At 39.8% G+C, this 12,142-nt stretch overlaps 1 protein-coding gene across 1 annotated transcript in view; it reads right to left on the bottom strand.

The window, feature by feature from the left end:
* LOC111875762 (ammonium transporter Rh type B-A) overlaps nt 1–11,574 on the bottom strand; it is a gene marked incomplete at its 3' end in the record, with an annotated part of 119,485 nt that extends 107,911 nt beyond the window's left edge. Inside the window, exon 1 of the mRNA XM_023872258.2 lies at nt 10,737–11,574. Coding sequence (XP_023728026.1) covers nt 10,737–10,760 — 24 coding nt within the window. The remainder of the gene's footprint in view (nt 1–10,736) is intronic.
* Nucleotides 11,575–12,142: the final 568 nt, after the last annotated feature.

Genomic DNA, 12,142 nt, shown 5'->3' with positions numbered 1-12,142 from the left:
TATTCCTAGGCAACGATCCGCTGTCTCAACAGTTCGTTGCCACGGTTACTCCTAGGCAACGATCCGCTGTTTCAACAGTTCGTAGCCACGGTTATTCCTAGGCAACGATCCGCTGTCTCAACAGTTCGTTGCCACGGTTATTCCTAGGCAACGATCTGTTGGTATTCGATGGACGACGTATAGCATGTGTTTTACCTGTTTTTACCTGTCACTGGCGTGACATCTATATGACAGGTATATGAAAATACGCTCGTGTTCGAATGAAACGTTGTGTCAAAATTTCAAAGCAAACGGTGAAGAACTTTCGGAGATCTTCGAGGAGAGACAAACGAACATTTACATTTTTATTTATATAAGATTGTAGTGTGTAAAACCGTTACTATGCAAAGACCGCGAGATAAGCAAATATACCAGAGCTGTTCCTAGGCAACGGCTGGGTAAAGAAATTCCCGCGGCAACGGATACGCATACAACAATAGAGGCACTGTTCGAAACGATGTTTTCTACTCGGTAAGAGTAAAGGTGCTATAAGGAGGACAAATGAAGCAAGAATTAGCGATGGTGCTATAATTAAGTGTAATTACGAGTTGTGTGTTAAAGTGGTCAATAAATCCAATATCCAATCCAAAACACCTTCGAGAGTTGTTCACACACACATGGCAATATGTACTGGTATGTATTTTACTCAGAGTTTTCCGTGCGGAGGAGGGGTCGAATACCTCAACTGTGACCCTGCGAGTTGTAGGAGGCGACAAAAAAAAAAGGAAGTCTCAAATCTAACAGTAAAATATGGTCGCGGGCCCCAAGGGACTCGGACCCGAGAAAGACTGCGCTAGCAAATCCAAAAGCATGTACAAATGACAGACCCGTCCTCTCGCCAGAGAGGGCGCCCTACAAAAAAAAAACCGTAACTGTCAGACAGTAATAAATATCTAGTCATGAGCCCCAGATGGGGCTCGATACCAAGACTTACTGACTGGCCGTCAGTCGCAAAGTGACTTTGACTTTGAAGAATAGTTCAGTTGAAAGGGAGCTCTCGTCCATAGAGGACACTAGCTCAGAAGAAGAGGAGCAGCCATTGTTGATGCCTTTACCAGGAAGCTACTAGTGACGACACCGCAGGCTGGAAAAGACTTAGCCTGTGCTGTAGCGTGATCTGTAATATGTGGAAATTAGCGATGGTTCTATAATTAAGTGTAATTTCAAGTTGTGTGTTAAAGGGGTCAATAAATCCATTATCCAATCCAAAATCTCTTGAAGACTCATTCATACACGTGACAATATGTACTGGTTTGTACTAATACCTTCCATGGTAAGAGCAGGAAAAACGGATCCGTTGCGTAGGCAGTTCAATAAGGACAGTGGCATATTTCATTGCTTATAAAGACGCCTTATGGTAGTCAAAACGACCGAAACGTGTAAATTGTTTTATTGCTAGTGGGATGGGACTAAGTCCCTTGTACTGCGGCCACTTCTGGCCTATTTTACCAGCCCCAGATGATAGGTGAGGGTGATTGTGGAGCAATTGGTGGAATGAAGATTGGCAGGGGAAACCGAAGTACTCGGAAAAAACTGCCCCAGCGCCACTTTGTCCACCACAAGTCCAACTTGTCCAGTCCCGGGATCGAACCCGGGCCGCCACGGTGGGAAGCCAGTTACTAACCGCTTGAGCTATGGTGCGGCCACAAAAAAAAATACAGGTTGATTCTAAAACATTTTCATGATTTCCGTGGCCTATAATTTTCAAACTAAAATAACAAAATGAAACTGCTTATGGGATACGAAAGTGTAATTCAAAATGTTTTATTGTCTATAGAATCAATACTACAGAACACTAAGCACCTCCAACATGTATGCCATCCTGACACGTAAGATGTTTGAAAATTGTAGGTCACGGGAAGCCCGACAATAATTTACAATCACACTGTATAAATATGAAGTGTTGCACGGAATAAAATTCTTACTCATCAGAATATAATGGATTCATCCTGTCTTAAGTAATGAAAATCCTTCATTAATGAAGGCTTGAGTCACTTGTTTAATTCTGACTCTCAGATCCTCCAACAATTATTTTACGTTCAAATAAGAATAAATTAATTGAGAAAAAGAACACTTACCGTTGAATTGGGGCACGTTCGCACAGCACCACTCGGGAATGTGTACATATGTACACATGTCTACGGGCTTCAGGACTCTGAGGTTAACGAGGACTTGCTCGTCACTTGTTTAAATCACCATTTATTGAGGCAGGAAATCGATATGTTGGCAGGTACAAAACAAAAATCGAAAGGAAAAATTTTTTTTCAAACCAGGGCAGCATATAACAGTGGGGAAAATATAAACAGCAATAAATTAAATCTTAACAGATCACATACAAAATATTATACGGGCGAGTTAATAAGCGCAAAGTACAATCATATTCTTGAAATAAATTGCTGATAAATACAGTTTCACTTCTGTGCGAAACAGAAGACAGCAACGTGTGTCATATGTTAAACATAGGGTACATTTTCAAAATGTCTGAACCATGCGTTAATATACAGAATTGAGTGTAAAATAAGTAATGTTAAAAGGTAAGACTATCCCTGTAACAGGGCGTCGAGGCTCCCACATTTTCTCTAGACAATCGGCTCACAGATGGCGGTGAGGGTTGTCAACTTTACACGTCGTCCGCCCTTTACACCCAGGAATATTCCTGGTACTAATTTCTGTTAGAGGCTGAGTCTACCCCAGAGCCATAGTGCGGCTGGAAGGATTAGGTCAATTGAAAAATCCAATAACCTCATCGGGAGCATAAGAAATACGTATTACGGCCTAATAAAATGTCAGTGTCTCTTGTGGAGATATCGAGATATTTCTCATAACAGTATCTTTTATGAAGTTTTGATGTCTAACCCATGATAACTTAATACAGAATGTGCTGTAACTAAAAATGATTAATAATATATGATTTAAGACGGAAATAGATGTTTTGGGTAAATACTATTGATTCACTAAATTATTCAATATTATTTTCTACAATACCTAAAATTGAAACTGGATTTAATATGAATAATCCCCATAGATCGAAAGTTCTCAGTAATTAACTCCTTAACAAGTATTCTGTTATTCAGTATTGAGGGGGTGGGTTTCCCCATGCACCGCGACTAACAGTCTATTGTACGTCCCCCTTTTAATTTCTACAGTCTCCATACCCTACCGGTACTGGTGCTCGCTATCAGTCCCTTTCTGCCAGCGAGGTTTCGGCCTTCTACTGCTGATACTCAGNCAATCGGCTCACAGATGGCGGTGAGGTTGTGAGCCTTACGCGCTGGGCGCACCTTTAGCCCCAGGAAGATCCTGATACTCATTTATGTTAGGATAGAGTTTTTCTCGGGATATTTCTCGTCTAGCGGTCACAGAGCCACCCTGTCGATAAGCAGAATTTATTTCCTGTTCTTCACCAAGGACGGTTTCACGCCTTGGGAACACATTAACTTTCACCCTCAGGGGGTGGAAGACTGCAAGTGGGGGGGGGAGATGCGTCCACGACCTTGCGACATGAAAGTATCATTAAGCTGACGAACAACTAACAAATTAAGTGACCAAAAAAGAGTAAAGAAGACTTTCCGAAATATTTATTTCAGTTACTGAATACAAAGTAGAAAATTCCCACGTTTGTTCGCCTGAATTTCTAGTATAGGCGTATCATTTCCGATCTTAGGAATATGAGGTTTTAATTAGCTCGTCAGTTCGGAATGATTTTCGTTTAATATTATTGCCAGTATATTATTAAAATCTTCGCAAATGCATATCGGTATACAATGAAAATAACACGCACACAATTCATGTCTTGTAGTTCAATTACATGAGTTCTGATACCTGATACCAGAGTTCTAAATTATTTTAAATTCCTTCTTCCAGTACAGGTAACGTAAAATATCGAAATCCAGTAAAATGACCGAAGATTAATTAGCACAAAAATGATTACTGTAATCCAATAGGAAACTTTAAATTTTCGCAGCTAGACAGAAGCTGATGCCATTAGCCACGTGTTAGGGCGCTTGTGTTAATCGTGAATATGTCACTTTGCACAAGTTCTTAAGGTGATAATGACTACACAACAACTTGCAGTGTTAAGTCCTGGTACCTTTCATTGATGTAATCCAAAGGATGCGAGTCAATGTCAGGAAGTTTAATAAATGATTACGGACTGTACCCAAGTCAGTACCTCGTCGTTTCACAATGAAACACATCCCAACAACATTGCTCTCTTCTGCTCCCTTTAACAGAAACCAGCTCAGCTACATGAAATGTGACCAGCGAGAGAGAATGAAGACACCAGAGATTATAACTATAAGAATATCATTGACACAGGGTTGCCAACCTTTCTTAGGCACAATAGGATCTTCATTATGTCTACATTCAGGATATCAGTTGTATTTATAGAATTAAAAACACATGAATATCCACAATTTTTAGTAAAATAAAAGCATTAAATTGACCTTCTGCAAAATGAACATACACAAAGTTCAATGCGAAAACATGTGACGCGTGGAAAGCGGTCACTAAATCATTCTATTAGCGAAACATCCCAGAATAGTAAGGTGTTAGAATTCTTACCATTAGCCGTTACGTGCTAAATCACTTAAGTAAAATGACATAGCATTATTTGTAATACTGTTTATATGCAGCAGTTCTGATCTTCTCCTGTCCTTCATAACTGTTTATCCAGAATATAGATTGAACCTTGAAGCCAGAAGTGCTGAATTCTTTGGGTCTGAGCTTCATAAGTGCAACATAAACATCAGTGCATTGAAGACAAAAGGAATACAGACAAGATAAAGTAGCATTTACACTTAGTGCGTTTCATGTAGCTGAACGTTTATAGCGCTCTTTCTTGGGCATTTGACGAGTAAATGAAACTCCCATTCAGTATTCAACATCTTCAAGTTATCCAAAATATCGGAAGGAAAAATTCGATCTTCTGAATGCTAAATCCATGTAGTTTAGAAAGAGTGCGACGTTTCGGAGGAACGTTTCGCCACCAACTTTAGAGTATAATAGTAAGCCAATTAAGAAACTAGAATGAGTAGGCGGTAAGCTTTAGCGGGTAAGACGAAGGCGATACGTCCTTCCGAAATGTCGGGTCCTTTCCGAACTGCACCAGAACAGATGACTGTAATATTCATAATCACAGCGGTGAGAACCCCAGATCCAACGAAGTAGGAGGCAGTTATAAATATAGGGATGATATAGGGACGACAGAGTTTTGCAGTTATTAAGCTCTTTTATATGGCATAACATGAGACTCCGAATTTTTATATAATCGATTATTAGTCGATGCAACGAAATATTAATAATTTAATAATTCGATAAGATCAACTATTATGTATTCAGATTACCGTTGATTAAACTTGAAAATCTCAGTATATTTATAAACATTGAACTTAATATTAGATTGTCTTTTACTATCCTGAATTCAGTGCTGTAAATAATTGGCAACCCTAGAGGTTATTTCATCATACTGTCTCCTCGCTTCTCTGTTTAACCCTTTAAAGACTGAATTGTTTTTAAGTAATACATATATATTTAGTTCGTACCTCACAGGAAATACACTACGTCACCTCTACAAAGCTCAGCCGGTTAATGCTGTTTGGGAAAACAGTCGTTGTTTATCGTGAGAAGCATATGGAACACACAAATACAATTTGTGAGTAGAACACGGAGTCTTGGCACGTTAAAATAAGTGATACATATAGTAACCACTGAGCTTTAAAGGGTTAATTATCTTAAGTAGAGATGATGGATTGTCACAGAAACAGTAATATGTACAAACTTCAAATAAACCAGAATGAGTAAAACAGAATACATCTGGCAATGAACGCTACACTTCAGTAGGTAAAACAAGGAAGTTTCATTGATGGAATTACTCCACACATCTACATGTGATTTATTATTACTTGAATTAACTAATAGCTTTATAGCATGCCAACAACGTGTTTCCCGCTTTTTATATTGATAACAGTAGGAATTAAACACAAGAAGAAAAATCTTGTGTGTTAGTACTGGTTTGTGTAATTTTAAAACGAGAAATAATTATAGAAATGATTGTATCATATCCGTAAGTGACTTGACATTACGTCATTCTTCATGATAGACCCTCAGGCCTTGCACTTAAAGTACATAAAATGCAATCGTAAAAGTTTCTCTGTTCCCTTGGGCGAATATAAGGTAATGCCAGGTTACATGAATCAGAACGTACACAATAAAACTTATTATCTAAATACACACATAACCACACTCATACACACTCGTACAACAGCTATTGCAATGTATGTAACAGTCCTATTTTGTTAGCTTAATATATCAGCGAGCACTGGACAAACGGAAAAGTTCATCAGACACACAAAAAAATATTTCCAAACCAGTTACTTTATTTTAACTGAACATTTATGAGATATGTCGATATAATTCAATAAATAAATTCAAGCTCTGATATTTCAATCCCTTACTGTCTGCGTTTGTTGTGTACTGCTGTAATATTGATGTTTGAGCTGTTCAGAGCATAGTAATGACTGGTTTACAGTACTTCTTTTGGCGTATTTTGGACTTCACCCATCGTCCGGTATATAAAAGACAAAAAACCACGACGTTTTGGAGACTGGATCTGTCTCCGTCTTCAGGTGGATAGGGAAGGTTTAACCTACTCAGTTGGGCCCCTTAGAAAGAGCTAGTCTCAGTCACTGGATAAACCTTGATCTGTAGAAACAACCTATGAACAACCGACAACCGGTTCCATCAGTGGGAGGAAAGAATAAAATCGCAGTAAAAACATGATAGAAAATTTGTGCCAAACATGCACTTGTCAACAATGTAAAGAAACAGAAGTATGGGTTATATTCCATGAATTCAGTTAAAAACGAAAGTAAAAACTGGATAAAGCATGCCTGATCTGCATGGATAAAGAATCGTGTCACCATGGCGACTTCCGGGAATCAGACTAGTCCCCGGAAGAAAACTTGCAGTAGTAGTGAAAGCCACTAATATTCATAAAAATACATTTTTTGGTTTGTTAACCTCTTCATTGATGAGGGGGATCCATATGGGAGAAATATCCAAACTGGGTTGGCTGATCAGATTGGATGAACATGCCATATGAGCTGATTCTTTGTATTTCCTGTATCTGCTGTTGCTTTCAATCTCCAAGATCCTAGCTTCATCCCAGATTACCCTGTGACCTTCTTCGTATGCATGCTGAGCCAACCTGGATTTCTCTAGAAGACCCTGCTTAAGATTGTGCTTGTGTTCCGTGATTACCGTGTGCAGCAATGCACTGTAAAGTGTGGAGAAAAGCGGTGGCTCTGTAGCACGTGTAATTACGTGTTGAGTGTATAAGTGCAATAAATCCAAACATTCAATTCAAAACTCCCCTTAACAATCACTGTAAATCGTGACAATATATGAAAGGAATTACTGCTTGAGGTTCGTAAGCAAAGCAGCCAGAATTAATGAAAATCATCTTAAATTAGCCTGACCTGTGGAAGGAAATGCTACAAAAAAGGCTTCGGGCCAAATATATTTTAATCTAACGGCCTAAGGAAAATTATGTTCCGTTAGAAAGAATCATACGGCAAAATACTGTGAGGTTCCGTTGGAAAATCTTATACAGTAAGATTCACCCCAAGGAGACCACAAATTAATAATTGTAAATCAAGCAGAAAATTACCGATGAAACCGAAACCTGAACGCAAGGTGTATTTTGCAAAAACCGACGTGGTGCCTGCTTGCCCCACCCGTGCCATTTTCATCGGTCTGTGATCCCACGTGTTATGCTGCGGAATGGCGTATAAGGGACATGGAGGGCTATGGCGGCCTGCGCCTCCAGGCAGAGGTAAGCTAATTTTAAAATCTTTTATAACATAATTATCTCTACATTTTTCAAGCTATGTACCGGCCATGTTTTATTTACACTGGTTAATTACTGCATGATTTATGATTATTAATTTGGTCATTTCTCCGAGTGAAAATCACTCTGTATTAAAAATTAATTTTAATTTTCCGGAACTTAGGACTAAAACAGATTTATACGACATTCAGTTTCACTATTCCACGAAGCAATTTGCGACTCTCAGTCCGACAGGACTATAGCATTGTCAAGACACACTCGGCAGAGAATATCACGAGAAAAAGGACCACAGAGACTCCAGCTTCAGGCTGAACAACAAAACAAACACAAAAAAGAAACTCCGTGACCCGCAGTCCGCAAGCGAACTATATCGACCGACCAACCGCCGCTTGTCAGCGAAGTTAGTGCCAACGTTTGCGGATAAAGGGTGTCGCGTGGTCAGCACAACGGATCCCCACGGCCGTTAATCTCGGATTTATAGACCGGAGCCGCTACTTTTCCATTGTCCTCATGAGGCTGAGTGGACCCAGTTCCAGCCCCACTACTTCTCAGAAAATCTGGTAGCGCTGGAACCTCTGGATCTGTAGCCATGAACGCTGACCACTAGAACACAGAGGCGGTCCTTCAGACTCAACACAATGTCTTTATGTGAGACTGAAATATTCTTCGGCACTACGTCCTACAAATGTGCAGTTGGCAATGGATTAGCTACGGGTTGAACGGCCAAGGGATCTGTGTTCGAGTCCCGGTAGGGCAAGATATTTCTCCTCTCCACGTCGTCCGGACCGGCCATTGGGACCCACCCAGCCTCCTCTCTAATGCGTATCAGGGGCTCTTTCCCCGAGTCTTGAACCTGGCCACTCAACTTCAACTACTGCCGAAGTGAATGTGTAGATCTGTACATCCACTCTCCTCTTCATGGCGCAGCGCTTACTGTTTTGTTTACTTACTGTTTTCTAAAATGTGCCAAACATTGCGATTGCATTTCTGTTGGGAGTTTCCTTCTCTGCCTGCATTAGCAGCACAATGAAACATATTGTCACACAGCTACCTAAAATATACTGCCACAACTGATTTTCGCGAAATTTCTTAAGAAAATGCACGATTGGTAAGTAGCAATCCGGTACAGCTGTACCGTCCATAACAACCAGAAGCGCGACTGCAATTCAGTGCGAGCGAGGTGCATCTCAGAAACGCCATTCTTTGTCCCTCTCTGTCTCACTTGGGACTACCGTTCACAGCACGACCACTGCGCAGGAACACTGCGCATCACTGCGCGTCGTTGCGGCGCACCGTCACTATTGGATGTAACGCCGTGTAGTCCGTTGAAAATGAACCGATGTTTCTGAGAAACATATCGCCACCATCTTCAGGGTCGAAGAATAAGTAAGCTCTGTTTCATGCTTGGCTTATTCATCGACACTGAAAATGGAGACATGTTCCTTCGAAACGTCGGTTGACTTTGAACGGACTAATATCTCAGATTATAACTCTTTATATCCACCGCTGTGAGAACCTCAATTCCTACGTGAAAGGTAAGGTAAAGCTATCAATGTAAGAGGCCGTGGAGGCCCGTAGGACTGTGTGATGTCGAGGACCCGACATTTCTAGAAAATAGGGCTCACAGATGGCGGTGAGGTTACTGAAGTTCTGCGTACCATAATTAAGTCTCTGGTTATTTCCCGCAACTTGTTGCTAGTATGCAAACACAATAATCACATTATTTGAATTTTGGAATCCCCCGGAAACGGATGTCAGAATATAATACAATTTACTACAATTGGTAACACAGACTAATACGAAAATATTATGTTGCTTTTTTATTTACATTTGCTGATTTGGGACTCTCTAAGGTAAAATTTTCGCCATACATTAGTCTTCCATCATTTATTTACTTTCAAAATGAATCTAAAAATAAATAACGTACATCTGACTCTCGACTTCTGCCACACGGAGTTCGAAAATTACTCTGGTAAAGTTTCTAGTATTTATGTAGAACTATTGTAAATATTACATGGCAGAAATATGCACAATATCTTAACTAGAGACAAGCGGCGGAGGGGGGGGGGAAACACTAAATTTCTCAACGAAATTATTGACAGTTGCTCATAAGTCATAACACGTTAATGCAATTTCAATTGCATGCAAGAAATCAGAAGGTGGTTGACTAATAACCCTTTTTCCCTTTACAGACTTTCCAGTTGGATAACTTAACTTTATGTATGCATATATCATTTCGTAATATTCGATCTGAATTTTACATCAGAGTCAGCTGTGAGTCGATTTTCTAGAAAAATGTGGTAGCCTCGACGTCTCTCAACCCTATGGGCCTCTACTGCCTCTTACAGCGATAGCTTTATCTTTACCTTACTCAATTTGAATCTTATACGCGAAATATTTGATTGGTCTTAACAGACTGTGACTGGTTATTCCTTAAGCTACAACCATAATGAATAGAACGATTTTCTGTGTTGTGACGCCAAGTATTTCGGAGGAACATATCGTCTCCATCTTCAGGGCCCAAATGCAAGCCAATTAGGAAATCAACAAGAAGCAGGCGGAAAGCAGAGCAAAGTCATAATTTTCCGTCTCTTCCTTACTGATAACTTATCTGGTTTTACATTTTGATCCTGATGATCGAGGTTATAAGTTTCTCTGAAACGTCGACGGACTTGTACCGAGCTACATGGCTATACAATTAAGAAGATCACAGCTTTCACTGTCACCGCTGCGTAAACATCACAAGGATATTCGCAGTTAATTTTAGTGTAATGGAAATCAGCTAAGGTTTTCCGAATTTAGTGGCTATCAGTGCTGACTCTTGTTTATACTGATACATCATACTTACACAGCACAGGTGTCCAGTTGCCATATCAGCCGCTTCCAATCAGAGAACAGAATTTCAGCATCCACAAAACGTGTATAAAAATAATTATGTACAAGAGGTTTAAATGACTGTTAGAAAATCAGAATAATAATTCTGACTATTTTGGTGTTTTAACAAAACGTATGAAACAATAAAAGCGAAACAAATGAGGCCCGTTCCGACGAGAATGTTGCTGGAATGTCACTGTCGCCTCTTCCAGAGATGTGAACGATGTACATCGTATTTATTTCGATAATGTAGTACTTGTTTGTATAACACGCATCCTTGGACTGCAAGTCTCACTAGCAGTAAACAAGCGTAAATCCTTCAATTTCAGTGGCGGTTTTCTCTTTTTTTTTTCACACGGGAATCTGGCCGTCACAGGATATATAAAATATACTGTATTTTGCTGCTTTGATCACTGATGGCCACTGATCGGCAACGGCCGACGGAGGAACGTTGTGACGTGTCGGTGCTTTCCGGTCGTAGAGAGGTCAAATGGGTGGAGGTCAACATAAATACTCGAGTATGTTTTCGGTGTTCAGGTGGTTCTCCTCTCTTTGACGTTACGTATAGTGTGAAGGGACCGCACACCTGCGAGCTCTACAGGAGTCCTGTGTTCTTTTCCTCAGCTTAAGACTCTTTTTCCGTCGAAGCATCGACACGAGAGGACGGCGACTTTGTTGCCTCATGTGTTGAACGTTGAAATCTTAATTTAATATAGCCAAAAGCATATATAAACAACATGTACCAGGCTTAATATATTTATTTGTATAAAAGTAATGGTTAATGTTGTCTCTCTGCTTAATTAATTAAGCACTATGCCATGAAGACGCATGGGGGAGTGGAGATATAGCTCCACAATTCTTAACGTCGGCACTAGATGGATGTGAGTGGTCAGCTTCATTGTCTGTAGTCCCGAGTTGTGTGAATGTACAAGGTGCAATAAATTCAGTCATCCAATTCAAACCCCGTCTTATAAACCACCCCTATACATGACTCATATTTGGATAATTTGGCATATTCTGTCATCAGTGCATGCATGGAATCACATTTTAACATTAAGAGGAATATTTAATTAAATTGTATAATTATTCTGTTGTTCTGCATCACACTAAACTTCGAGTAACACGCTGGGATATTTTGTGATTTCTGACATCTTATAGAAAGAATACTTGTAGAATAACTGAATTTATGAAGCTCTTATAAAAGACCTTAATACAATGTAATTTCATCCGCATTACAATTTATAATTTCCGCATGAATTAGCTACATGCAAAGACCTATAAATTACCTCCAGTTTCAATACTCTCATTGCTTTGAATGAATTATGCCTGCTTTCAACTTCATCTTCTTCTTCTTAATCTTCTGCTTTACGAATTGGGCCC

The sequence above is a fragment of the Cryptotermes secundus genome, unplaced genomic scaffold (genome assembly GCF_002891405.2).
Source record: "Cryptotermes secundus unplaced genomic scaffold, Csec_1.0 scaffold667, whole genome shotgun sequence".
NCBI lineage: Eukaryota > Metazoa > Arthropoda > Insecta > Blattodea > Kalotermitidae > Cryptotermes > Cryptotermes secundus.
Note: the sequence above shows the minus strand (reverse complement) of the source record. Positions and strands in the feature narration are given on the sequence as shown.